Source organism: Macaca fascicularis, chromosome 15, assembly GCF_037993035.2.
Source record: "Macaca fascicularis isolate 582-1 chromosome 15, T2T-MFA8v1.1".
Classification (NCBI taxonomy): Eukaryota; Metazoa; Chordata; class Mammalia; order Primates; family Cercopithecidae; genus Macaca; species Macaca fascicularis.
The window spans coordinates 61,541,527-61,569,363 of record NC_088389.1 but is presented as its reverse complement, the minus strand read 5'-3'; the positions used below and the strand labels follow the sequence as shown (position 1 = coordinate 61,569,363).

At 42.5% G+C, this 27,837-nt stretch overlaps 2 protein-coding genes across 14 annotated transcripts in view; one reads left to right on the top strand and one right to left on the bottom strand.

Moving 5' to 3' along the window:
* Nucleotides 1–628: 628 nt before the first annotated feature.
* TRMT10B (tRNA methyltransferase 10B) lies at nt 629–27,837 on the top strand. 7 transcript variants are annotated; one of them, XM_065530322.2, is made up of 10 exons: nt 629–676; nt 8,857–9,071; nt 9,549–9,657; nt 10,596–10,720; nt 13,559–13,711; nt 15,425–15,503; nt 16,174–16,241; nt 21,833–21,956; nt 22,924–23,047; nt 27,643–27,837. In XM_065530322.2, exons 2-9 carry the CDS (start codon nt 8,886–8,888, stop codon nt 23,028–23,030), a joined length of 951 nt encoding a protein of 316 aa, XP_065386394.1. In that variant the 5' UTR covers nt 629–676; nt 8,857–8,885; the 3' UTR covers nt 23,031–23,047; nt 27,643–27,837. The 7 variants fall into 7 exon arrangements, with proteins under 7 accessions (XP_065386394.1, XP_073873146.1, XP_045229417.2 ...); XM_074017045.1 differs by lacking the exon at nt 9,549–9,657 and adding an exon at nt 2,560–2,672; XM_045373482.3 differs by lacking the exon at nt 27,643–27,837 and adding an exon at nt 2,560–2,672 and having other exon boundaries at nt 22,924–24,287.
* EXOSC3 (exosome component 3) overlaps nt 9,669–27,837 on the bottom strand; it is a 38,430-nt gene continuing 20,261 nt past the window's right edge. For 2 of the 7 annotated variants that reach the window (XM_074017053.1, XM_005581260.5), the window contains exons 3-5: nt 27,413–27,564; nt 26,083–26,305; nt 9,669–10,886 (exon numbers count right to left, since the gene is read on the bottom strand). In XM_074017053.1, coding sequence (XP_073873154.1) covers nt 26,104–26,305; nt 27,413–27,564 — 354 coding nt within the window. In that variant the 3' untranslated portion in view covers nt 9,669–10,886; nt 26,083–26,103. Of the gene's footprint in view, nt 10,887–25,645; nt 25,770–25,864; nt 26,306–27,412; nt 27,565–27,837 lie in introns of those variants that run through there. The other 5 variants (XM_074017052.1, XM_005581259.5, XM_015436975.4 and 2 more) reach the window with 4 other exon arrangements.

Sequence of the window (27,837 nt, the reverse complement as noted above, 5' to 3'; positions counted from 1 at the left end):
CTTTGCAGGGCCATTTCAAATTAAGGCAATGAAACATATTTTGGGGTAAAAGTTTTTGGTTTCTTTTTCTGTCATGTGATGTCAGGTTGGAATTTGGTATCTTATTGCTACAAAGATTCTGTTCTGCCAGTCCCAGTTGGGTCTAAACTCCGAAAGGGACGGGATATAATATCAGACATGCCCAACGGCCCCGCTCCGCTCCCGCTTCCCAATATGGCCTTAACTAGTTTTTAATGTTTCTTTGGAATCCCCTTGGCCGAGAGGGAGGTCCATTCAGTCGGCTGCGGGGCTTAGAATTTTGTTTTTCTTTTTGTTTCACACACCCCAGTTTCGCAATATCCATAATGTCCAGCCCTTGACAACCAACATAGCACCTGGTCACCTGCAGGAGCCCTGTGAAGTTGGCAAGGGGTTGGTGTTGTGATCGCCGTCTAACAGACGGGGAAACCGGGGCTCAGAGAAAGCGGGCAACCCCCACGGCGGGACGCATCTCCCCAGCGTCAAGGCTGGGAGTAGAAGCCGCAGCCTCCGCGCCGGCCCGGCCCCACGCGCGGCCGGCAGATGAAAAACTACAATTCCCAGGATGCCATTCCGAGCGGGGTTAGGAAGCGGAAGCGAAGCCGGAGGCGAAATCCGAAGGCGCCGCCGCCGCTGCTGCCTGGGGTGACGGGATCAGGTAAGCCGTCTGCTGGTTTAGGGGGCTGACTGGGGGCTGCGGGGTTCAGCCTGGGACAGCTGCCTCCCTCGCGGCAGGGCGAACGCTAGGAAAGCAGCGTTTAGCAGTCATGTGGCCTGTGGTACACTACCTTCCTGGGCTTTCCCTTCCTGCCTCTACTCGCACGCGCCGCAGCTTGTGGGCTGGGAGGCACCCGCAGGCGGGGTGCTCTCGGGCTGGAGTCGATGTGCCATCATTTAGCGGCAGCGTAGGTGCCCATCAGGTGGGACTTGGGCTAGCAAAGGTCTGAGGCCTCTGCCAACCTAGGGTGAGGGTGCGGAGTGGAGTATTTATGAACTCAGCAAGTATTTAATGAGCGTCTATAAGCAAACAACACTTGTAGGGATGGAGGAGGTTCCGACAAAAAATAAATAAAGTAAGTTATGTTGGATAGTACAAATCTGAATGAGGGGAGGAAGGTAGTCTGTAAGTGTCTGAGGGAAGAGCATTGAGGGTAAAGAGAACGGCGAACGCAAAGGCCCTGAAGGGTATGTTTGAGGAACAGCAAACCAGAGAGTGCAGGGGAAACTGGAAGGTGGACCTTAATGATCTGCATAGGTCATTGTATGGATTTGGGCTACTTACCTTAAGTGAAATGGAGAGTACTGCAGGGTTCTAAGCAGAAGAGCGTGATTATCAAACACTTAGGATGCTCACAGGCTCAGCACTAAGTGTGTACAGGTGAATTGTTCCCTGGCTTTATAATCTAGTGGGGAAACAGGCAGCTGTCATGCAAGGCTGGGTCAGATAGTTGGAGCCCCATGAAAGCTGAACGAATGTCATCCCCAAGTACCCAGGATGTACTGTTCTGTCAGGTGCTTAGTAACTTTGTTGAATGAAAGTAAGGAATAGTCCCAATTTTGAGCACTGGACCCACAATGGAGGCTCAGAAAAGATTTTGAATGAAGAAACGGGAAATAAATGAAATCTCACTTCTTAATACTGTTAACAATGGCAATTAAATTTCAAGCTGAATGTGAGAGGGGGACAAACATTCAAACCAGAGCAGCAGTCAGATTCATGCAGATAGGAAATGTAAAGGTGCTGCCAGGATTGGGTAATGGACAGTTACATAAAGATCACAGAGTTTCACTTTAGGAAAATGAACAAGCTCTGGAGATGGACGGTAGTGATGGTGGCAAACAATGTGGATGCTCTTAGTGTGTTTTTAGCTGCACATTTACAAATGGTTAAAATGGTAATTCCTATGTCAAAAAAAAAAAAAACAAACAAAACAAAAAAAAAACTAAATCTGGGCATAGATAATGCCCCACACAGATTGAGCAGATCTCTGCTTCTGTGATGTCCAACTTCACCTTTGCTTTCTGAGGATCCCTAGGTGGCAATCACCTAATCAGTATTTACTGAGCTTCCATTCTGTTCCAGGCCTTATGCCAGTTAACAGATATACAAAGATACAAAAGAGGTGGGCTCTGCCTTCAGGAGTGTTAGCTTGTTTTATTACTCTTCTGGTGGTGGTTGGAGTTGTTTTTATTTGATTTTCAAGATTATTGCATCCCAAGTTCCTGGTCTAAGAAACATTCTCAGGGACTACAGAGATTTGGAGAAGCATGAGGTAAAACGAGGGGAAAAGAAAGGAAGGGAGTGGGAGTGGTGGCGGTAAATTTCAGTTCAATTCAACAAAAAATAAACACTGCTGTTTTCAAGGAACTATACTGTGAACTCTTCAGTGTTTAGGTAAATGTAGGTATAAGCCCTCCTACAAAGGAATTCAGTTTGATAGGAGAGAAAATACCAGCACAGACTTTCCAGTTTTTAAGAACAACAGTGGAAGTCTGTAGCTCCTAGGATCTCCTATCCTCGATCTCTTTTCTCCTCCTCAGCGAGACTACCTCCAGAGAGAGCTCCAGAGAGCCTCCCAGTCATTCCCCAACAGGCCCCGGCATACAGGAGGAGCTCAGTGGAATGTTTATGAACTAATGAATGGTCAACACAGGTAAAAATACAAAATGCTTTGAAGTTTAAAGGAGGAAGAGATCACATGGCTATTAACAAATTAGCATTTATTTAACAAATTGGTGTTGGTTTTCTCACCCTAATAAAATGAAGTTGTCAGTTAAGGATTAGTTTATCTTTATCTTTTCATTTGTTCTTTTCTGAATGCCTATATGCAGAAAAATGCAGGTGACTGATGGTTGGCATAACAAAGTCTGTTCAGTCATCTAAAAAACTGTCATAACAGGGGTCTAGATATCTTTTGTTAAAAATACATGTTTATGGGCTGGGTGCAGTGGCTCACTCCTGTAATCCTAGCACTTTGGGAGGCTGAGGTGAGCGGATCACTTGAGATCAGGAGTTCGAGACCAGCCTGGCCAACTTGGCAAAACCTGGTCTTTACTAAAAATACCAAAAAATTAGCCTGGTGTGGTGGTTCATGCCTGTAGTCCCAGGTACTCGGGAGGCTGAGACATGAGAGTCACTTGAACCTGAGTGGTAGAGGTTGCAAGGAGTCGAGATGATGTCACTGCACTCCAGCCTGGGTGACAGAGCAAGACTATCTCAAAAAAAAAAAAAAAAAAAAAAAAAAAAAAATATATATATATATATATATATATATATATATATATATATATGCGCCAGCACAGTGGCTCACACCTCTGCCCAGTGACTGGGAAGCTGAGGCGTGAGGATGGCCTGAGGCTAGGAGTTCAATACTGGCCTGGGCAACATAGCAAGACCTATATCTTAAAAAATATATCTATCTATCTATCTATCTATCTATAAATAAAAAATCAACTTCACTGTTCATTCATGTGGAGTGCTTCTGAAATGTTTAAGAATAGCTTGGATTTTTTGTTTTGTTTTTGAAACATGGTTTGCTCTGTTACCCAGGCTGAAGTGCAATGGCACTTCATTGTAGCCCGCTGCAGCCTCGATCTCCCGGGCTCAAGCGATCTTCTGGCTTCAGCCTCCCAATAGCTGGGACTACAGGTGTGCATCACCATGCCCATCTAATTATTTTTTATGGAGATGGGGTCTCACTTTGTTCCCCAGGCCGGTCTTGAACCCCGAGGCTCAATTGATCCTCCCTCCTTAGCCTTCCAAAGTGCTGCGATTACAGGCATGAGCTTCTGCGCCCAGCCAGCTTGGCATTTTCCTCATTTCTCTGGAAATATGACATACATTATGAAATTTTATACATGCCACTAATTCTTTGTGATAGAGTCTGTTGTAAATATGTTTAAAAATTAATTTGTACTGGGTTTTAAAGGATTTCTAAACAGAAATAAACTTTAGCCTAGGCAGACAAATGGACACAAATTTCAAATCTATAATTGTGAAAATCTGGAAGGTAATTTACTTGGTCATCTTCAAGAATGTATCTGGTGGTCACATGTTCACATGATATGTCACAAATAACCAAAACTACTCAGAAGATTTACCTTTTAAGAACAACTGTAAGAACAACACTGAAGGGGTTGTGAATAGTAGTTAACAACAGCAAGTATTTCGTGAGTACTTGTTTTATATCAGTAAGTGAAAGGTATCTAATTCTTGCAACAATCCTGTGAGGTGGTTTTATCCCATTTCGTGAGAGACTCTATGGCAGAGACTTAAATCTTCTAGATATTGTCCCATCATTCACAAGTGGCAAGCTAGGAAGTGTGTCTGAATTCTAAGAATGCTATTTTTCCACTTAAACCTATTTAAGTGTGTCTGAACTGAAAACAACTACAATTTGGCCCAATTTTGAGCATTTGATGGAGTACAAGAAAAAAGGCAATGTGAACTCAACACTAGAAATGTTTTCCAAACACAGGAGTCAAAATGGAAAAGAAAATATAATTCTAGGACACTAGCCATCTCTACAGTGAATGATATTTATGGAGTTATAATAATATAAATGCAGTTTACAGCCAGGTGCAGTGGCTCACACCTGTAATCCCAGCATTTTGGGAGGCTGACGCAGGTGGATTGCTTGAGCCCAGGAATTCCAGACCAGTTTGGATAACATGGTGAAACCTTGTCTCCACTAAAAATACAAAAATTAGCTGGGTATGGTGGTGCATACCTGTAGTCCCAGCTACTCATGAGGCTGAGGTGGAAGGATGACCCGAGCATGGGAGGTCAAGGCTGCAGTGAGCTGTGATTGCACCACTGCACCCCAGCCTGGGCAACAGAGTTGAGACCCTATCTCAAAAAATAGTTTACAAATTTGGTTTACAAATTTTAGAAAATACCACAGGGATAGACAAAGCACTTAATTGTTTTGTCAGGGCAAAATGTAAAACCTACCTTGACCATATAAAATTAAAGGCTCAGTTGGAAAATTAAAGGAGGAACAGAGATAGAAATATGAGGGTGTTTATGTTCACAGCCTAAAGATATTGGGGAGTCAGAAATACTATGTCTTGAACAAGAAACAGAAGTTTAAAAATATTCTTAAAAGTATTAAAGACTTCTGGTAATTGTTATGACAGAAGGAATGGGTATTGGACTTACCTTCCTACAATAAACTATAAAACCGGACAAAGGATATGAAGAAATTGTTTTCAGGTATTGGGCAGTAGTCAGGACAAGACTGTAATCCTTGAGGGAGAAGAATCACACAAGCGAAGCCCCACAGTCACCCTGGCTTTCTACCTGAGGGTATATAGTGACATGGAGCCCATACAGAGTGCATCGGTGTCATTGAGTGGAGGAAACAGTTGAATTTAGGGCTGCTGAGATGGCTGCATACAGCAGGGTACTGGCAAGGAGGGAGCTGTGTAGCAAAGGAGCTCCAGAAATCTGCGTAGGGGTCCCCAGATGGTGATGCTGTGGAACATTTGGAATGCTCATACATTGCTGACAGGCAGTGTAAAATGGTATAATACTTTGGGAAATGGATGGTTGTTTCTTATGAGTTAAATACACACCTATCCTATGACCTAGCAATTCTACTCTTAAAACTTAGTCAATGGATGTGAAAACATATGTCCACAAAAACACATCTATGAAAATGTTCATAGCAGATTTATTTCCCAAGCTGGAAAAAATCTCACATGCCCATCAACAGAATAAATTGTGATATAGTCATACAGTGGAATGCTATTCAGCAATAAAAAAGCAACTACTGATACATACATGTGTAAATCTCAAATATTTTAAGGGGAAAAAAGTCAAGTGCTAAAGAGCACATAATGTTTGCATCTATTTATATGAAGTTGTATAATAGATACAGATAATTCATGGTTATAGCAAACAACAGTGGTTGCCTTTGGCAAGTTGTGGGAATGGGATGAAGACTGATTTGGAAAGTGGAGAAGAAAGTTAAACTTTCTGAAGTGAGGCCAGGCGCGGTGGCTCACGCCTGTAATCCCAGCACTTTGGGAGGCCAACGTGGTGGATCACTTGAGGTCAGGAATTCGAGACCAGCCTGGCCAACATGGTGAAACTTCATTTCTACCAAATATACAAAAATTAGCTGGGCAAGGTTGTGCGCGCCTGTAGTCCCAGCAACTCAAGAGGCTAAGGTGGGAGAATCGCTTGAACCCAGGATGTGGAGGTTCCAGTGAGCCGAGATTATGCCACTGCACTCCAGCCTAGGCAACAGAGTGAGATTTCGTCTCAAAAACAAACAACAAAAACTTTCCGGGGTGATGGAAATGTTCCATATCTTGACAGGATTGTCAGTAACACAGGCCTTATACATTTGTTAAAGCTCGTTGAGTTAATATATTTTACCACACACACAAATTCATTAAACTGTACTCTTAAAATCTTTGCCAGAGAAATGTAAAGATCAAGGTAACCTGATCTCAAAAAAATTTCAAAATCAAGGTAACTAATGAAGAATTAAAAATAATAGGCCAGGTGCGGTGGCTCACACTTGTAATCCCAAAACTTTGGGAGGCCGAGGTGGGCGGATCACCTGAGGTCAGGACTTCGAGACCAGCCTAACCAACATGGTGAAACCCCATCTCTACTAAAAATACAAAAATTAGCCGGGCCTGGTAGTCCCAGCTACTGGGGAGGCTGAAGCAGGAGAATTGCTTGAAGCTGGGAGGCGGAGGTTGCAGTGAGCTGAGATCGCAACACTGCACTCCAGTCTGGGCGACAGAGTGAGACTCTGTCTCAAAATAAATAAAAATAATAGGGGTTGATTGGGAGCAGTGGCTCACACCTGTAATTCCAACACTTTGCGAGGCCGAGGTGGGAGCTCAGGAGTTGAAGACCAGCCTGGGCAACATAGGGAGACCCCCATCTCTGCAGAAAATTTAAAAATTAGCCAAGCATTGTGATGCATGCCTGTAGTCCTAGCTACATGGGAGGCTGAGGCGGGAGGATTGCTTGAGCCCGGCAGGTTGAGGCTGTAGTGAACCATGATTGTGCCACTGCACTCAAGCTCGGGTAACAGTGAGACCTTGTCTCAAAAATAGTAATAATAATAGTAGGGACTGATTTAAGAGATTTGAATTCTTAGGTTTCATAGCGAGTCAATACATTCAAAGCTGATGAATCATGAAATAATGATATAAGCATATGAGTTCAGGTTAAGGAGTTAAGTACCAAAAAAACGAAAAACAACTGGTTAACAAGGGTTGCCACTAGAGGTGGAAGGGATAGGAGTGTGGATTATTACTTTTCATTATAAATAGGTCTTTTTACCATGTACATGAATCATACTGCATAGACTTACACTTTTTAAGATGTATTTTTCATAGAATAGTGGTTGTGTGACTACACTCAGAGGACCAGCCATAGGTAATGGTCACATCATTCTTGGTCTATGACACTTGACCATTTACTAAAGCATTTCTTTCTTTTCTTTTTTTTTTTTTTTTTGAGACGGAGTTTCACTTTTGTTGCCCAGGCTGGAGTGCGATGGCATGATCTCGGCTCACCGCAACCTCCGCCTCCCAGGTTCAAGGGATTCTCCTGCCTCAGCCTCCCTAGTAGCTGGGATTGTAGGCATGTGCCACCACGCCCGGCCAATTTTGTATTTTTAGTAAAGACAGGGTTTCTCCATGTTGGTCAGGTTGGTCTCGAACTCCCGACTTCAGGTGATCCACCTGCCTTGGCCTTCCAAAGTGCTGAGATTACAGGCGTGAGCCACCGCGCCCGGCCGACTAAAGCATTTCTCACTCATATCGTTCTTAGATTTTGAACTCCACTTTGAAATTATGACATCATTTGTTAAGTGTTCTGTAACAGTGCTTGTCCATAGTTTTCAACCTCAGCACTTCTGAGGGATATTAAACATTTTCATTGGTGACTGTGGCTTTCTACTGCAGGTGGTACTCAGCTGAGTTGGAGGGAATACATAGTTTAAAAAAACTAAGTCTGATACATACCAACTACCTAAAAGAATTCTTGGTTTCATGTCACTCTACTGTATATTTTGGTTCATCCTCCCAGAATGTCTCTAGTATAGTACCCTATTTATAATAGGTGTTCAATAAATATTTGCTAAAGGAAGGATTTTGAAAATAAACTGGTTGAAACATAATGGGGGAGGTGACGTGGCTTTTGCAATCTCTGTCCTACTCTCAAATCATATAATGCATTTTAAAGTACACAATAAATAACTTGGTTATCTGTGTCACTGCAGCAGTAGATAATCATTGATTGCTTGGAGATGTCAGGTGTTGTGCATGTCCTCTAAGAAGTGCATCTGGGGCCGGGCACAGTGGCTCATGCCTGTAGTCCCCACACTTTGGGAGGCTGAGGTGGGTGAATCACTTGAGGTCAGGAGTCTGAGACCAGCCTGGCCAACATGGTGAAACCCCGTCTCTACTAAAAATACAAAAATTAGCTGGACTTGGTGGCAGACGCCTGTAATCCCAGCTACTCAGGAGGCTGAGGCAAGAGAATCACTTGCACTCAGGTGGCAGAGTTTGCAGTGAGCTGAGATCACGCCATTGCACTCTAGCCTGAGTAACAAGAGTGAAACTCTGTCTCAAAAAAAAAAAAAAAAAAAAAAAAAAAGTGTATTTGGCTTCCTTACTACTGAACTGTTTCTCTGCTGAATCATTTCTCTGGAAGACACAAGTTTTTCTCAGTCCAGTAAATCTGGTTCAGTATTTTACACACTTCTGATCTTTTGGTAACACAATAACACTTTGTTATTTGGATGTAGGGAGATACCTATGTTAGTGAAATAATGTAATAGCTTACATAATTGTGCCTTTTTCCAGTCTGGTTGAAAGAACAGAGGACTAAGCACATGGACTGGAGATTGGAAGGGAGTACTCAGAAAGTAGAATCACCTGTGCTGCAGGGGGAAGAAGGCATCCTAGAGGAGACAGGTGAAGATGGACTTCCTGAAGGCTTCCAGCTTCTGCAGATTGATGCGGAAGGCGAGTGCCAGGAGGGAGAGACCCTGGCCACAGGCAGTACAGCATGGTGCTCGGTGAGTGTAGTGAATTGCCTGGCCATCGGCCTTGAATGATGGAATGTCTCAGACACCCCTGTTTTAAGGATGGATACTGGTAGTGAAAAGAGAAACTGGGAATGAGTTTTGTGTATTCTAAGTGATGAATTAATTTTCTGCTAACTGGTTTAAAGTTTTAGTTTCATTTGAGTCATAGGAAAAGTAAATAAAGTTCAAAAGGAATTTTTGATACACCTCTGAAAGGTCAGGAAATCTAAACTCCAGGCCCTGTCACTAATGAATTTTCTGTGACCTTGACCAGGTCACATCTCTTTTTCTGGGGCTCTGTTTTCTCTAAACACGATCCAATCTAGGTTTGTTTTTATGAGTAATTTCCTTTTTCTCGCCAAACTTTATATATAAATGAGAAAAAATAAGTAAATGTTTCTAATGTTCATTTTCCTTTTTTGGTGCTTATGAAGTTCTCAAACAATTTTGTTTTCTGGATAATATAAGAAAAATGTCCAGAGAAAACAGAGACACTGGGAAAAGATAGTTGCAGCAAAGAAGAGCAAAAGAAAGCAAGAAAAAGAACGAAGAAAAGCCAATCGTGCAGAAAATCCAGGTGACAATAAATGAGACTGCTGGTATAATCATATTTATTTTTTAGCAAACGTGTCTGCATGTTCCAAGGAGAGTAGGAATTTTGTTTAAGTAAAAAGAGGCATCTGGGATGTGGGACCCACTGTCCTATTTTCTTGGGAATCAAAACATCAAAGAAAGCAAAATTTGCGGCTGGGCACGGTGGCTCACGCCTGTAATCCCAGCACTCTGGGAGGCCAAGGTGGGTGGATCACGACCGTCCTGGCTAACATGGTGAAACCCCATCTCTCCTAAAAATACAAAAAATTAGCCAGGTGTGGTGGCGGGCACCTGTAGTCCCAGCTACTCGGGAGGCTGAGGCAAGAGAATCTCGAACCCGGGAGGTGGAGGTTGCAGTGAGCCGAGATTGAGCCACTGCACTCCAGCCTGGGCAACAGAGTGAGACTGCGTCTCAAAAAAAAAGAAGCAAAATTTAAGGTTGCGTTTCAAATATAAACTGTCTGATTAGCGTATGTGTTTATAAGCTCAGAATAGATGGAATGATACCAGCAACAGTATCATTTATTCAGTACTCTGTGCTAGGTTCAGTTCTAAGAATTTTACGTGGATTACCTCAGTGGAGAGGAACTATTATTATCATTCCCATTTTGTAGGTGAAGAGACTGAGGCTTCGAGAAATTAAGTAACATAATTACGCCCAAGATAATTTAGCTAATCAGTGAACAAACTGAATTTGGATTTAAACCCTGCTGTGTGCTCCAGAGCCCATACTCCTCCCCGCTCTGCTATGTGTAAATCTCCTAATGAACGAATACCTTATACCGCTATCAAGTTTCTCTTTATATGCAAAACAAAAACAAAAACAAAAACAAAACTCACCTGGCTAGGGAGATTTGTTTCTTATATAGTATTATTCCTCTGGTTTTCCACTTTTATTTCTTTCTGATCTTTCTGCTTTAGGCATCTGCCCCCAGCACAGCAAACGTTTCCTGAGAGCTCTAACCAAAGAGAAACTTTTGGAAGCCAAACACTCAGGACCAAGACTGTGTATCGATTTGAGTATGACCCACCACATGTCAAAGAAGGTAGAACATCTACTGGAATTCCTGCTCGCATGAGGGAGGCCCAGAAGGGTGCAGCTTTCATGAAGAATATGGCCAACTCCAGCTTCTGGGATTCCTTAGTAAACTAGGAAAGTGTTTGATTTCCTATACTGGATTACTCAGTTCCAAGGTGGCTGTTGTAAAGAATCTGGAAGAGAATATATGTAGTTTGGTTTAGTTTGCAAATTTTTACCTTCTCTTTTGTTTCAAGCCCAACATCTTTGCCTCTTTGTTCATGATGTCCTCGGTCTGGATGGAACCTTTCAGGTTCAGTTTGCCAGACACTGAATCTTTGGGAAGAGGAGTATTTGCTTGGTAGCACGTTGTGGGAAGATTAGCTGGTGGAAGAACTTTTTGCAACGTGTGTGTTTTTTTTGTTTTTGTTTTTTTGAGATGGAGTCTTGCTCTTGTCACCCAGGCTGGAGTGCAATGGCACAATCTCAGCTCAGTGTAACCTCTGCCTCCCGGGTTCAAGCGATTCTTCTGCCTCAGCCTTCTGAGCAGCTGGGATTATAGGCACCCACCACCGTACCCAACTAATTTTTTTTTCTTTTTTATTGAGACGGAGTCTCACTCTGTGGCCTGGACTGGAGTGCAGTGATGCAATGTTGGCTCACTGCAAGCTCCGCCTCCTGGGTTCACGCCATTCTTGTGCCTCAGCCTCCCAAGTAGCTGGGACTACAGGTGCCTGCCACCACACCTGGCTAATTTTTTGTATTTTTGGTAGAGATGGGGTTTCACCATGTTAGCCAGGATGGTCTCAATCTCCTGACCTTGTGAGCCACTGTGCGTGGCTAACTTTTTTGTATTTTTAGTAGAGATGGGGTTTTGCCATGTTGGCCAGGGTGGTCTCAAACTCCTGACCTCAGGTGATCTGCCCGCTTCTGCCTCACAAAGTGCTGGGATTACAGGCATGAGCCACCATGCCCAGCCTCAATGTATGCGTTTTAACTGATGCTCATTCACCCCATTGATGAGGGAAGGATTCCCACACTAGAGTTCTGAGAATGGCAGAATGCATGACACCTGACACTGGACAGATGCGATTCACAGCAGTTCCTGAGTCTCATATACTTACAGCCCGGGGAGAAAGATACTGTATACCATACAGGGCCAAGTGGGGATTGTAATCAAGAACAGAATGAACAACAAGGGGCTGTGTGAGGTGGGCTTTGTAGTATCTAGGGGGTGAGGTGCCCCCTGGTTACTATAGGAGGATGTGATTGGCTTGTTCGGAGAATTCCATGGGCTGGCAGGGAACTAAAACTCACTCCTTAGGGATAAACAGAGACTATGCCTTGGACCCCTGATAAAAAGGATTTTTTTTTAAAGCTAGGAGACCTTATTTACGGGAGCAGAGTTGGGAGGGGAGCTTACTATTAGGCTATTTGAAGTATTCCCAGTTCTGACAGATGTCAAGACAGCACATAATATTGGGCCTTAATTTTAGGCCTTATATCACAGTATGTAAATTTTAAACTCTCTTTTCAGACATCTATTGTATGTGCTAGTGTTTGCATATTTTTCAGATAAGTTAGGAAAACTGCAGATCTGAGGTTCTTACCTGAAACTTCTAACTCTAGCCCTCTAAAAATGTTAACCAAGAATTCCCTACTATTAGGCTGGGCACAGTGGCTCCTGCCTATAATCCCAGCATCTTGGGAGGCTGAGGCGAGAGGACCACTTGAGGCCAGGAGTTCCTGCCTATAATCCCAGCATCTTGGGAGGCTAAGGCAAGAGGATCACTTGAGGCCAGGAGTTTGAGATTAGCCTAGGCAATACAGCAAGAACCTGTCTCTAAAAAATTAAAAATTAACCAGGTATGGTGGCCTGTACCTGTAGTCCCAGCTAGTCAGGAGGCTGAGGTAGGAGGATCACTTGAGCCCAGGAATTTGAGACTGCAGTGAGCTATGATTGTACCACTGCACTGCAGCCTGGGTAACAGAGCCAGACCCTGTCTCAAAAAAAAATCCATACTGTTTAATTAAGATAGCAGATTAAATCAAACCCAGAGTCTTTTTTTCCTATCCAACAAATCAAGCTAAATTGTGAAACTGCTTTTATGTAAGAGCATTGTCTGTGATTCAGGGTAAAAAGTTAAAACTTCCAACCCTATTGCATCTCCTGAAGTTAGGAAGAAGGTACCAAATTTATCTGATGTTCTATAAACATTTCTGTATATTAATCAAACCTCTTTAATAACTTAAATAGTATTACATAAGATTTTAGATAAAAGCTAAAATAAGAATTTCATATATTAAACATTTAGGCCGGGCGCGGTGGCTCAAGCCTGTAATCCCAGCACTTTGGGAGGCCGAGGCGGGCGGCTCACGAGGTCAGGAGATCGAGACCATCCTGGCTAACACGGTGAAACCCCGTCTCTACTAAAAATACAAAAAGAAATTAGCCGGGCGAGGTGGCGGGCGCCTGTAGTCCCAGCTACTCCGGAGGCTGAGGCAGGAGAATGGCGTGAACCCGGGAGGCGGAGCTTGCAGTGAGCCGAGATCGCGCCACTGCACTCCAGTCTGGGCGACAGAGCGAGACTCCGTCTCAAAAAAAAAAAAAAAAAAAACATTTAACAGCAGGGCCAGCAGGAGGGCAAATTCTCAGTTTTCCACTACCTCACTGTTTCCGGACTCGTATCATTATCTTTTGTCTGTAAGGTGCGATACCACAAGGTATAACACACGCACACATGTACTCCTAGTTCATGGGGTTTTCTGGAGTAGCGTTCAGTGAACTGATTGTAGCCATTTCTTGATAGCTAATTTAGAGTGAGTTGCCATGTTTTCGCCCTGAGTTGTTCTTACTTCTTTGAAGGAATTAAGTAGACTGGCTGGACAGATTCGAAGGTTGTATGGTTCAAACAAAAAAGCTGACAGGCCATTTTGGATCTGCCTCACTGGATTCACAATAGACAGTCCCCTTTATGAAGAGTGTGTGAGGATGAATGATGGATTTTCTAGTTACCTGGTAAGTCTCTTTTTGCATATTATTTGAATTGTCATCTGAAAAGTTTTTGTGGGTAATAGCATTTTTTTAAATTTACTTTTTCATATATATAATGTTATATTTTCAGTATTGAAGTCTAAAAAGTTCAGAACCTCTCATTAGGTCTTACATTTAAAATTTTTTCTCATCCTCCTACTGCATTGGCAAAGTACTGTTACCAGAGTCTAGGACTATATTTTGTATCCTGTATATTTTATGCTAGACTGTATACTCCAGGAATATTTTTGGGAAATGCCATGACTCCTTTCTTGTTCTCATTAATGGTGAACTGGGAAACATGAGTTTTGGGGGAAGAGAAGGAATCCTTTTAGAAGTAATGCAAATTTAAGATAAGTTTTAGGGAGTACTAAGGTACTTTTCACCTCTCTTTAGGATCTCATACATTTAGTGATACATATACATGCAAGAATCCAGATGAGTTTCTCAGAAATGTCACTGAAAATGCCCAGTGCGTTTGCATTGTGTAGCTGAGACAGCAGTTGTGGCCTTCCCCAGGAAGGTCCACGGAAGATGAATGTGAAGGGTGCATTGCACAGGGCTGCACAGCCAGCTGTTTTGCTGTTACTGTCTTCACAGTCTCTCTTGCAGTGCAGCTAGTTCCAGTTTTCTTCTATGTACTTTTTAAAATGATTATTTTACAGAAGCCAAACAGTTCCTTTTACAGGTCCACATAGTTCCCTTACTTTCCTGTCTTCTTGCCTTTCTTAGGTGATTCCCTCAGTTTTGAGTTCTTCTCCTTTTGTGTATGTCAGTATTATCTCTTTTGAGGCCAGGCATGGTGGCTCACACCTGTAATCCTAGCACTTTGGGAGGCTGAGGCAGGTGGATTGTTTGAGCTCAGGAGTTCGAGACTAGCCTAGGCAATATGGCAAAACCCCACCTCTACTAAAAATACAAACATTAGCTGGGTACAGTGGTGCGTGCCTGTAGTCCCAGCTACTCAGGGGGCTGAGGCTGGAGGATCACTTGAACCTGAGAGGCAGAGGTTGCAGTGAGCCTAGATGTGCCATGGCACTCCAGCCTGGGTGACAGAGCCAGACCCTGTGGTGTTTTTTTTTTTTTTTTTTTTTTAATCTCCTTTCAGAAACCCAGTTCCAGCATTTCCTTCCCCAGAAGGTCATCCTGATGTTGTTACTCCCTCATCGGTAGTCCTGGAACATGCTCCCCGTACCTCTGTCAGAACCCCATGTCGCTGTCTCATTTCAAATAGGTTTGAATGTCTGTGTCTACTTTCCCTCCTAAGTACTTTCTGAGAAGCAGCTGTCAGTCTGTCACACATGCAGTTCCTTGATAAACCTAGAGCTATGCCTGATAGAAACTCAAAGCCCAGTAACTAGCTGTTGAACTTTGAGCTTTTTTTTTTTTTTTTAGCCAGGCTAGAGTGCAGTGGCATGATCTTGGCTCTCTGCAACCTCCGCCTCCTGGGCTCAAGCCGTCCTCGCATCTCAGACTCCTAAGTATTATAACTGGGACTACAGGCACATGCCACCATGCCTGGCTAATTGTTTTGTATTTTTAGTAGAGACTGGGTTTCACCATGTTGCCCAGGCTGGTCTTGAACTTCTGAGCTCAAGTGATCCTCCCGCCTCAGCCTCCCAAAGTGTTGGGATTATGGGCGTGAGCCACCCCACCTGGCCGTGAGCTGTTTTAACATTGGACTGTTTGCATTTTCAGCTAGATATAAAAGAAGAAGACTGCTTTAGTTTATTTCCTCTGGAAACCCTTGTGTACCTGACTCCTGACTCAGAACATGGTATGTAGTTGAATGCATGGATTCGTATAGCCCATTGTTCCTAACACTGTGTTTCATTATTCCCTGTGGCAGAATTTATTAAAGCCCCTCAAGAAGGACACCCCTTCCCCCCACAAAAAAAAGTAATGTACATGAGCTGCGCTCCTCTTATGGGCAGGTGCCTTGCTGGATGCTTTGATATGTCTTACTGTGTGGCTCACAGCTCACAGACTTAGGGTTTCCATGCTCATCCGGGCCTTGTGTACTGCCTGCCAGTCTTTCCTAGTATCCTTGGTCAGTTGTCCCACTAGCCCTTCTTGGATCAACATTATTAGATCTATTTTTTCCTAGAAAATCATTCATTTCACGTAATTTTTAAATATATTGGTATTCAGTTGATCATAGTATTCTCATATAATTATTTCACATTCTTCTGTAGTTTTAATTTTGTTTCCTTTCTGAATCTAATGTTGATTTGGGTCTGCTTGCCTTTTTCATGATTAGCTATGCCAACAGTTTGTCTGTTTTATTGGCCATTTTAGAAAATTAGCTTTTGGTTTTATTGAGCAAGTTTCTTTTTGTTTTCTATTGAATTTCTACTTTTATTGTTAATAATTCTTTCATTTTGCTTTCTTTGGATTTACAAATTATAAAACAGATTTGATCTCATTGGCCTTCATTTTTTCATTAGCTCTTGAAGATGTTGATCTAAACAAAGTTTACATCCTCGGTGGGCTTGTGGATGAAAGCATTCAGAAGGTAAGTATTACATTTCAGCCGCAACATCTGTGTTTTAAAAAGCAGTGCTTACTTTTAGAGGCATGTGCTCTGTCATAATCTCATCTAGAGGATCTAAGAACTCAGAGGGAACAGGAAGAAAGCCATCCCCATGAGGTTGGCCCTCTAGCCGGTGAAGTTCCCTCTCATGAGCAATGTCAGCAAAATCAAGAGTTGGGAACTGGACGGGGCACTATTTGGTAATTACATAAATAGCCATTGTTGAGCTTCTCCAGTTCTGCAAGGAAAACTCTGATCTTGACAAGTAAGCATCGACTCAACATTCTTACTGGCTGTTTGTTCTTTGAGAGAGTAGTTTGCTCCTTCTCACGTTGACCTCTCTGCTGAAATAGTCTTCTATCCCAAAACTTCAAACTCCTAGAATTATCCACATTCTTTTTGGTTGGAGTTTTAGAGGAATAATTGGGTTGTCACTGGAATTTTGAAATATGTTTCTTTTATATAGCTATTTGTCAAGATAAGCTTGTTTATATTTACTAATTAACATATTACATAGATAATAAGTTAAATAATAAAGATTGATATATAAATATAAAAGAGTAGAGTGAAAAATAAGTCTTTTTCCTACCTTTGTCTTCCAATTCCCTTCCTCTGAGGCAACCAATGTCAAGTTTTCTTGTGTATCCTTCTTGAGACATTATATGATCACAAAATATGTGTGGGTATATTTTACATATATGTAGATGTGTGCTATTTGTTCCTGTATGTATGAGATGTACATATATTTAACACAGATGATAGGTTAATTTAATTAAATTTATTTTAAAAACATTAGTGTTCCATGACTCCATAGTGATCATCTAAAAAATGAGCAGGGGCTGCTTACAGAAGAATGCCAGCTAATAAGAAATGCATAATAGAATTAGAAAATCATAATTTTGTCACTCCTAATATAATCATTGACTCAGACAATTGAAAGAAAGGTTGTGGAGGAACTGGCTATTTACATGGTCTCAAAGTATCACCCTACAGATAACAAAGGCAAAGATTTACCATTACAATAAAGCATTCTGGTGGTCACCATCTTATCCAAACTTGATCAAACTTAGTATCACCCATAGAGGTACAATCTCTGCCTCCTGAGGTGAAGTATTCTTGCCAGAAAATGTTTTTTCTTTTTTCCTTTTGAAGCAGGGCCTTGCTCTTGCAGGCTAGAGTGCAGTGGAGTGATAATGGCTCACTGCAACCTCACCTCAAATTCCTGGGCTCAGGCAATCCTCCCACCACCTCAGCCTCCTGAGTAGCTAGGACTACAGGCCCATGCCACCACACCTAGTTAGTTATTAATTTCTTTTTTTGAGACATGGTCTCTGTTGCCCAGGCTGGAGTGCAGTGGTGTGATCATGGCTCACTGCAGCCTCAATCTCCTGGGCTCATTCAGACCACCTGCCTCAGCCTCCTGGGTAGCTGAGACTACAGGTATGTGCCACCATGCCCAGCTAATTTTTATATTTTTTGTAGAGACAAGAGTCTCGCCATGTTTCCCAGGCTGGTCTTGAACTCCTGGACTCAAGCAATCTACTCACCTCAGACTCCCACAGTGCTGGGATTACATGAGTCACTGTACTTGGCCTCGTTTTTGAATTTTTTTGTAGAGACAGGGTCTCACTTCATTGCCCAGACTGGTCTCAAACTCCTGGACTCAAGCAATCCTTCTGCCTCAGCCTCCCAAATTGCTGGGATACAGGTGTGAGCCACTGTGTCCAACCTCGTTTTTAAATTTTTTTGTAGAGACAGGTCTCACTGTGTCCAGCCTCGAACTCTTGGACTTAAGCAATCTCCCATCTCAGCCTCCCAGAGTGCTGGGATTATAGGTGTGAACCCTCTCACCTGGCCCAGAAAATGGTTAAGCTGAATTTAATCATGAGGAAACAGACAAATCAGAATGTGGGACATTCTGCAAAACAATTGGACTGGACTTAACTGAGGCAGGAGGCTGTTTTAGATTAAAAGAGGTTCGTCCAGGCACAGTGGCTCATGTCTATAATGCCAGTAGTTAGGGAGGCCAAGGCAGGAGGATCATTTGAGGCCAGCAGTTTGGGACCAGCCTGGGCAACATAGTGAGAACCTATCTCTACAAAACAATTAGGAAAAGAAAAAACGGTTAAAAAGCCGTAATAGCCAAATGCAGCATGTGAGCCCGTTTGAATTCTGTATTGAGAGGAAAGCTTTATAAAAGACAGTTTGGGGAGAGTTGAGCATATTTTAATATAGATTGTGTATTAAGTGAAATTACAGATTTATTAAAAAGTTTCTTTGAAGTGAAAATGGTATTGTGGTAAGGTAGGAGAATGTCATTGTTCTTAGATGCATGCTTAAGTATTTAGTGAAGAAGTATTGTGATGTCTGCAGCTTACTTTCAAATGGTTCGGCAAATTGTTTTTTATTGAGACAAGGTCTTGCTCTGTCATCCAGGCTGAGTGAGGTGGTGTGATCATAGCTCACTGCAACCTCGAACTTCTGGTCTCAAGCAGTCCTCCCATCTCAGCCTCCTGAGTACCTAGGCGCGTGCTACCATGGCCAGCTATTTTTTGTTGTTGTTGTTAGAGACGAAGTCTCTTGATGTTGCTCAGGCTGGTCTTGAACTCCAGGCTGCAAGCAATCCTTCTGCCTCAGCCTCCCAAAACACTGGGATTGCAGGCATGAACCACCTTGTCCAGCCCAAAATACGTATTTATATACAGAGAGAAAAAATGCAAAATATTAACAACTGGTGGGTCTAGATTATAGGAATGAATATTGATTGTATTATTGCTTTGAACTTTTCTTAGGTTTTAAATATTTCAAAGTAAAAAGTTTGGGCCAGGCGTGGTGGCTCACGCCTGTAATCCCAGCCCTTTGGGAGGCCAAGTTGGGCAGATCACAAGGTCAAGAGATCGAGACCATCCTGGCCAACATGGTGAAACCCTGTCTCTACTAAAAATATAAAAATTAGCCAGGCATGGTGGTGTGTGCCTGTAATCCCAGCTACTCAGGAGGCTGAGGCAGGAGAATCTCTTGAACCGGGGAGGCGGAGGTTGCAGTGAGCCGAAATTGCGTCACTGCACTCCAGCCCGGTGACAGAGCAAGACTCTGTCTCACACAAAAAAAAAAGTTTTGGAGGGCTGGAGGACTACTTGAACCCAGGAGTTAGAGGATGCAGAGAACTGTGGTCATACCACTGCACTCCAGCCTGGGTGATGCAACACAGTGAGACCCTGTCTCTAAAAAATAATAATAATTAATTAAAAGTTTATTAGTCTTACCTGCAGCAGGGTGACAGCCCCCCCTTCTTTTTTTGCGACAGGGCCTTGCTCTGCTGCCTAGGCTGGAGTGCAGTGGCACAATCACAGCTCACTCCAGCCTCAACCTCGAAGGCTCAATTGATCCCCCTACCTCAGCTTCCTAAGTAGCTGGGACCACAGGTGGGTGCTACCAAGCCCAGCTAATTTTTTGTTGAGTTGGGGTTTCACCATATGGCCCATGCTGGTGTCGAACTCCTGGACTCAAGTTACCCACCTGCCTCAACCTCCCAAAGTGCTGAGATTGCAGGCATGAGCCACAGTGCCTGGCCAACAGTCCCTTTTTTGAGGCAGTTAAGTTCAGAGGGTCAGTGAGAAGTGCATGACTTATAGATGTGCAGTTTTAATACATTGTGTTATCTGTCCACCTGTAAACTGAAAAATAACTGGAAGATTCGTGAGATGTTTAGAACTTTTTGGTTGTTATTGGAGTTTGGCTTCTTCACAGAAATAAGCTAAGAACAATATTTCTTCAAGGAGATTCATTTTATTATGAATCATTGTGCAAAGAACATAAACTAAATTGTAAGCTCTTCTAGGGCAACACCCAAATATCCTACTAATTTTGAATTCTGTACTCTAGTTCAAAGTGATTATAAAGGAATGACTTTTTATAAAATGTATCATAGCTCATATATGCAAAGGAGTTTTATCCTTTCAGTTAAGCCCTTGTCTTATCAGAGTTGCATCTCTTAAAACATTTTTGGAAGTTCTCTCTTAAAATTTTGTTTCATGTGAGTGAGAAGCAGGTGTCAGCATCAAAAAGGTATTAGGTCCACTTCACTCTATTCCACCTGGTTAGACCACACTCATGATGGCCAGTCAGTTATGGGACTGTAAACAAAATGATATTGACTAGCTTAGAACAAGTTCAGAAGAACTTGCCCTGAATGATGAAGGGACTTGAAACTAAGTCATAGTCAAAGAAGAGTTGACAGAACTGAGGCTACAATCTGGAGACCAGAGGATTCCTAGGGGCATGATCACTGCCTTCAGGTTTCTGAATGGCCATCTTACTTGCATAGTCTGACCTTGGGGGAACAGACCTAGGATGAAGGAGTGGAAGTCTCAGAGAAAACAGAGAATTTGGCTCAAGATCAGTAAGAATTTTTTATCAGCTGGTACTATCAAAGTTGGGTGGGTTGTCCCAGGATTCATGAACTCTCTGTCACAAGAGCTGTTCATTGAGTGGCCATATGGCCTCTTGGAGGAGAAGTCATAGAGAATAGACAGACATTGGATGGGTGGTTAGAGTAAGATAGTTCACTATTGAGACCCCTTCCAAGCCTCGGCATGTTAATTATCCCAGTAATCTGAACCTTTCTCTTTAATCCTGAAATCTTAGGTGGAAAATCTTTCCTGTGCTTCTTATAAGGCAGCAATGTAATTTGACTGAGTCAAGACTCAGTCTGAGGGACTTCATGACTGAGGAACATGTTATAAAGGGACATCAGTTTCTGTATTCCGCCACTAAATGGCCTCAAGTTGATGGACTTCTTGTGACTCCTTTTTGCAGTTTTCAGAGCCCTTCCTTTTATTTTTGAGACAGGGTCTCCTCTGTCACCCAGGCTGGAGTGCAGTGGTGCAATCACAGCTCATTGCAGCCTTGACATATGTCCCAGGCTCAAGTGATTGTCCAACTTCAGCCTCCAGAGTAGCTGGGACTACAGGCACACACCAGCATACCCTGTTAATTTTTTTTTTTTTTTTTTTTTGTAGAGACAGGGTCTCCCTCTGTTGCCCAAGCTGGTCTTGAACTCCTGGGCTCAAGCAGTCCTCTGGCCTTGGCCTCAAAGTGTTGTGTGAGCCACTGCACCTGGCCCCTTTCTTTTAATTGGGCTGTCTGTTCTCACACCTTAATGCCACTTGTTGCAGTGGTGCACCCGTCTTGAATCTTGTCTACCTTTTCTCTTGATGCTGCCTTTTGGCAGTGAGCTGGAAGTTCCAGATATCCAGAATTGGGTCTTACTGAGTTAGGGCTCAGAATGGGCTCTGATTGATTCGACTTCTTGGGCCTTTTGATGTCTACTGTAGCTGCAGATGTGCCTCTTTTGCTTATTTCCCTCTTGGTTCTAAGTGGTAGTGAGTGGAGGACTGTGGATAAGTGACCCCCCAAAAGTAAGATATTGTCACATAATCTCTTGAGACAGTTAACTCATTATCTGCAGTTTCTTCCATTCCACAATAGCGTACTTAATTTTAAAGCTGTATTACATTGGGAATATACTCATGGATAATTTTTATAAGAAAAAGATTTAACTGTATTTACAGAAGGTGACATTTCAAAAGGCCTGGGAGTACTCTGTCAAGACCGCACGCTTGCCAATCCAGGAATACATGGTCAGAAACCAGAATGGGAAAAACTATCATTCAGAGATCCTGGCCATCAATCAAGGTACTTCTTACACGGCCCCCATCCAGCGTGTGTGAGTTCTGGTGCTGCTGCTTTGCACTGTGTTTAAGTGGCCTTTGAGTCAGTCTCTTGTGACTAACTAATGTGCTTGGACTTTATTGCATGCACTTCGTGACACATATTCTGGCCACCAAGAGGCATTCTTTGTTTTCTTCCTTGTCACCAACTATGTTAAAGATAGTTGAAATTGTCCCCTTGGCCAGGCGCAGTGGCTCACGCCTTTAATCCTAGCACTTTGGGAGGCTGAGGCAGGTGGATCGCCTGAGGTTGGGAGGTCGAGACCAGCCTGACCAACGTGGAGAAACCCCGTCTCTACTAAAAATACAAAATTAGCCAGGTGTAATGGCACATGCCTGTAATCTCAGCTACTTGGGAGGCTGAGGCAGGAGAAGTGCTTGAACTTGGGAGGCAGAGGTTGTGGTGAGCTGAGATCGTGCCATTGCACTCTAGCCTGAGCAACAAGAGCACAACTCCGCCTCAAAAAGAGAGAGAGAGAGAGGGAAGCGGGGGGTGGGGGGAGAGAGAGTAAGAAGGAGGAGGACGAGGAGGAGGAGAAGGAGATGAAGAAAAGAAAGAAATTGTCCCCTTGACCTAGAATGCCCTGCTTTTAACCTCTCACTGACCACTGAATTCCTGTTTGATCTTCAGGGTTCAGTTCAGAAACATCTTGGCTTCCTTCCCCATCCCAGGCCATGGCAGGGCCCTTCTGTGTTCCCATTTTACTGTGTTCCTTTCTGTTACTCCCTACAGGCCTGTATCTTTCAGAGTAGGTTGAGGTCCTTGAGAGTAAGCAGAGCTTGTGTCCTTGCCTCTCTCCCCGCAGGACCTTAGTACCACATATGGTGCAGAATAGGTTCAATGAAATATTACAGAACATCCTTTTCATTTCATTTACTCATTCTTTTTTTCCTCTGTGTGGTCACTGTGTTTTCTGTTTACTCTCTAACAGTGTTTGATATCCTGTCGACTTACTTAGAGACTCACAACTGGCCTGAAGCATTGAAGAAAGGAGTTACTTCAGGAAAAGGCTATATTCTTCGGAACTCAGTGGAATGATGGGCCTAAGATTGCAGGTGCGTGGCCAGGCGTGGTGGCTCACGCCTTAATCCCAACACTTTGGTAGACCGAGGCGGGCAGATCACCTGAGGTCAGGAGTTCAAGACCAGCACGGCCAACATGGTGAAACCTGTCCCTACTGGAAATACAAAAATTAGCCAGGTGTGATGGCATGCACCTGTAGTCCCAGCTACTTGGGAGGCTGAGGTGGGAGAATCACTTGAACTCGGGAGGTGGAGGTTGCAGTGAGCCGAGATTTCACCACTGCATTCCAGCCTGGGTGACAAGAGTGACACAGCAAGACTCCATCTCAAAAAAAAAAAAAAAAAATTGCAGCTGCAAGAGTGAGGTGCTGGAGTTAACCTTGACCAAAGAGCAGGGCAGAGGGTGTCAGTGGCACATAATTGCCTTTGCATGACATACTTTCAGAGCTTCACAGTAAGCTAATGTCCGGGACCACACTGAATGCTTTTTAATTTCCCATAGTGCCTGGCTCACAGGAAGTGCCCAGATAAGTAATAAAAAGTTAATGTGGTGGGCGCAGTGGCTCATGCCTGTAATCCCAGCACTTTGGGAGGCTGAGGCGGGCAGATCACAAGGTCAGGAGTTCCAGACCAGCCTGGCCAATATGGTGAAACCACCCGGTCTCTACTAAAAATGCAAAAATTAGCTAGGCGCGGTGGCGCGTGCCTGTAGTCTCAGCTACTCAGGAGGCTGAGGCAGGACAATCACTTGAACCTGTGAGGCGGAAGTTGCAGCGAGCCGAGATTGTGCCACTGCACTCCAGCCTGGGCGACAGAGCAAGACTGTCTCAAGAAAAAAAAGAAATTTATGTAACAAGGAATTAGCCCCAAAACCACATGGCTTTGGATGTGCTAATTGAACTGTTGTATATCTATTTGTGAGAGACCTCTTGAAATTGTTTAAATGGTTATATCAAGAGTTTAATATTCACTAAACTGGCATCATAAAATTGGATGACTTTCTCCAGCCTTGTCTGATCATGCTTATCGTCTCCCAGCTCTGTAATAAGCTTTGCAGGATCCAGCCTGTTCTGACCTATCCCTACTGAGTCCCCATAGCATTTTGTTCCCTCCTATGGCTCTTACCCTGTGGAGTATGCACATGGAGGACTTCTCTTCCTAATGGCAGGATCCTAACAGGACAGATCTGTGTACCTATCTTTCTATCCTCTCTGAGCCTGGTACCAACTAGATTCTTCATATGTATTTGTAACAGATTAAATTGTAAAGCAAACACAGTATTGATAAAAGTCTGTCTTGAAAACGGCTAGAAAGTGTTACATTTTGACACATGAGCATGTTAGATAACCTGCTTATTACACAAATCTCATGTTCCTTATGTCCCAGTTGGACATATTTGCTTCAGTTACTCTGACAGTTTGGGTTAGTTAACTTGCTAGTTAAGCAGCTAGCAAATTCAGGAAATGTATTCAATAACTCAAAAGAACCAAAAGATTACTTCTCTGCTCTGTCCCCTCCCCTTCACAATTTAATTCCTAAGGAACTGTGATCACCTAATAAATTACACCAGTATCTTTCTATTATTTAAAAACCGGCCAGATAGTTCATCATAAAAGATACGCGACCAACCTAAGTACCCATCAGCCAATGAATGGATAAAATGTGGTATATATATATATCCTATGGAATATTACTCAGCTATAAAAAAGAACCAAGTGTCTTTTGCAGCAACTTGGATAGTATTAGAAGCTATTCTTAGTGAAGTAACTCAAGAATGGAAAACCAAATACCAAATGTTCTCACTTGTAAGTGGGAGCTAAGCTACAGGTAAGCACACAGAGTGGTATAAGACACTGGAGACCCAGAAGGGGGAAGGGGAAGGATAAAAAAACGACATATTGGGTACAATATATAGTACTCAGGTGACTGGTACACCTCAGACTTCACCACTATACAATTCATCCACGTAACCCAAAACCACTTGTAGCCCTAAAATCTATTGAAGTAAAAAAACCGCCCAGTCCTCAGAAAACATCATTAGGAACACATAAAGCTCCTTGGTCTTTATCAACATATAAACAATGAGTTCTATAATCTCTTTCATCCAAAAAGGACTTTCTATGGATAGGCTTCAGCGGATCTATATCTCACATATTCTCAAAGAGGTCTAGAAACCAAGAATCACTGATGTGGATCGCCTGGCAGTCTTTTTACCTTTAAAGGTTTTGGTGAATATACTAAATAGCATAGAAGAGTTTTCTATGCTGAGCTCCTAGGAAATGATTTTAGCAAAATAAGACTTGGCCAGATTTGGATTCAGAAATCCTCATTATTTATATAATAATAAACTATATCAAAATATATCAAATATACTACATCAAAAATATCCTATAACATGAAATATGTGACTAATGAATTTTTAATGGAAGTTGTGAAATGTATCATGCTATTTGAAGGAGACAAAAGTATATTACAAAGTAGCATATAAGCTATAATATAATTTCAATTTGATGAACATACAGAGAATGTAGGCCAAGTTAAATTCTGTACCTCCGTTTCAATTATGAGGATAAGTGTCTTCTGCAGTTAGTAAGAATAAAGGAGTTAATCCATGCAAAACACAATACTTGGTAAATGGAAAACACACAGTATTTCATTGTTATATACTCACCCCCTGAATAATGGGACTACAGGTGATGTTTTGCTGCTTTATACTTTTCATGTAGTCTGCACTTCCTGTGGTGAACCTGGCTTACTATTATAATCAGAAAATTATTTTACTGCTGACTTCCAGTTAATTATGGAAGCTGTAGCAATACTAAGGGAGTTAACTCCAAATATACCATAATACTGTTTTTTAGTAAACTTTATTGTACAGAAACAGAAAATATGATTTTGCAATGATTTTCTCTCTAAAGCGTGGGTGAAAACCAGTAACTTACTTATAAAAATATTTTAGGACTCTGATAATATACATTCACACCTTATCTTCTGAGTATTTAAATGGGGAGAGGTTCACGTGAAAAAAGTATTCCCCAGGAAACCCATAGTTTTTTGCATCAACTGACCTGTAAAAAAGTCCACCTATATCAACTTTCTGCCAATCTGGAGAAGATCTGTTTTCTTTGATCTGACGTCATGTGTTCACAAGCTTCTAAAATGTTTGCCAAAATTAAAGTCTGCTGGATGGTTTTTGCCTTAACCCATATTCTTCCATTCATTCCAAATACTATCTCCAGTGGATAGAGTTTTCCCACTTCCTGTATGATTTCACAGTCTGGAGCTAATAGCCTGGTGGGAAGAGAAAAGGAAATGAAATTTAATAAAGCGGCGAAGGTGTCCAGAGTCTCCTTTAGAATGTGATTCCTTTTCTGAGTTCTCCGTAGTTGTTCAACAAGAACAAGGCACATGATGACATTTGCTGCCTCCTTCCAAGAAACTTTATAATGTTCAAAGGTATATTAGAGATCACAGAGGTGGGCTATCCCTTACGAAGAAGTCAAACTCCCTAGGTTACCAACTTTGCAAAAAATGTAAAAGTCATTCCACTAGATTGTTAGAGCACTTTAATTCTAGACTGAGAATCATAACTTTTTTTGTTACCTACAGTGCTAAAAGACACTTTAAACTTACTTTCCTGACCATATTATTCTCTTGCATTAAATACAGTACTTGGAGAGGAACATTGGCTCTTTCAAACCATAAGGGTGGTGCTTGGTTAATAACATGTTTCTTGGTTAATAACATGCTTCTCTGATGTCCAAACTTAATTCTCCAGATCTTTAGGATACGGAGCAAGGAGAGGCATACAAGATAGCTCTGAACTTCACGGGCTCTAGGAGTAAAGCCCCTGAATATGGCACAGCTTTGGGTGGGTAAATTTGTAAACACCAAAAAGAGAATCTGCCTCAGTGGGAACTGTTAAACTTACCAGGACCTAGTGTCAGAAGCCTTCTGTGAATGGCTACATAACCTTGAACATCACGATCTAAGCTGCGTGTGACCCCCATAATTAGAAAAATTTGATAATTCTGTACAACTGCAGACTGCATCTGTATTCAAGTGACTCAGAACAGGGGAAAGGCCAGTTTTCACATTTGGGCTGAGTCAACTAAGGAACAGGCCTGGGAGGGAAGACATGAATACAGAGTAAGAGCTTAAAGCATGAAGTATTAGCCCACCAGAAACAACACAGCCAAACACATCTGAATTTGATACGTTTCCAAGAAGATAGGATTAAATTCATGAGTTTCCAAATGTGTTAAAATGGATATTGATTTTTAACTTTGAGGAGAAATTTAAATGTTACAAATAATCTGAATCCTGAAGATTAACCAACTTTCCAAGAATGTGTAATTATAAAAGAAGGCAGGCAAGGCAGCAGACATCAGGACTTACTTTCTAATTAAGCCCAGAGTCACTTTAAAAAGCAGACCATCCTGTCCAATGACACCCATTCCGTTGGCTCGTCCACAGCTGTCAATACAGACCATCTCTGGTTCCATGTCTTTATTAGCAACCACAAATTGGCCATAGATGAGATCTCCAACCTACAATGATATTAAAAACCAGTTCATTTCCTCTCAGCAAACTACTCTACAGGTGCTGCTATTGGTTCTTTCTCACAGGCATCAATGCCAGCCACCTACAGTTCTGTGGCTAAGGGACTGACTGTACTACAGGATTCCCACAGTCACTTTGAAGTTGAGTCTTGGGGAAAAAAAGGAACACATGTATCATTCCCTTTCACCAACCAGGAAATCACAGACAAGGAGGCCATCTCAAGGCCAGAGAACACCTCTAGGATTGCACTGTCCAATATG

Excerpts from the sequence above, each read along its gene's own strand:
- TRMT10B (XM_045373482.3), top strand. Across the intron at positions 9,072-9,548 it reads GCAGTACAGCATGGTGCTCG|AAAAATGTCCAGAGAAAACA; the intron begins GTGAGTGTAGTG and ends GGATAATATAAG. Across the intron at positions 13,712-15,424 it reads ATGGATTTTCTAGTTACCTG|CTAGATATAAAAGAAGAAGA; the intron begins GTAAGTCTCTTT and ends TTGCATTTTCAG.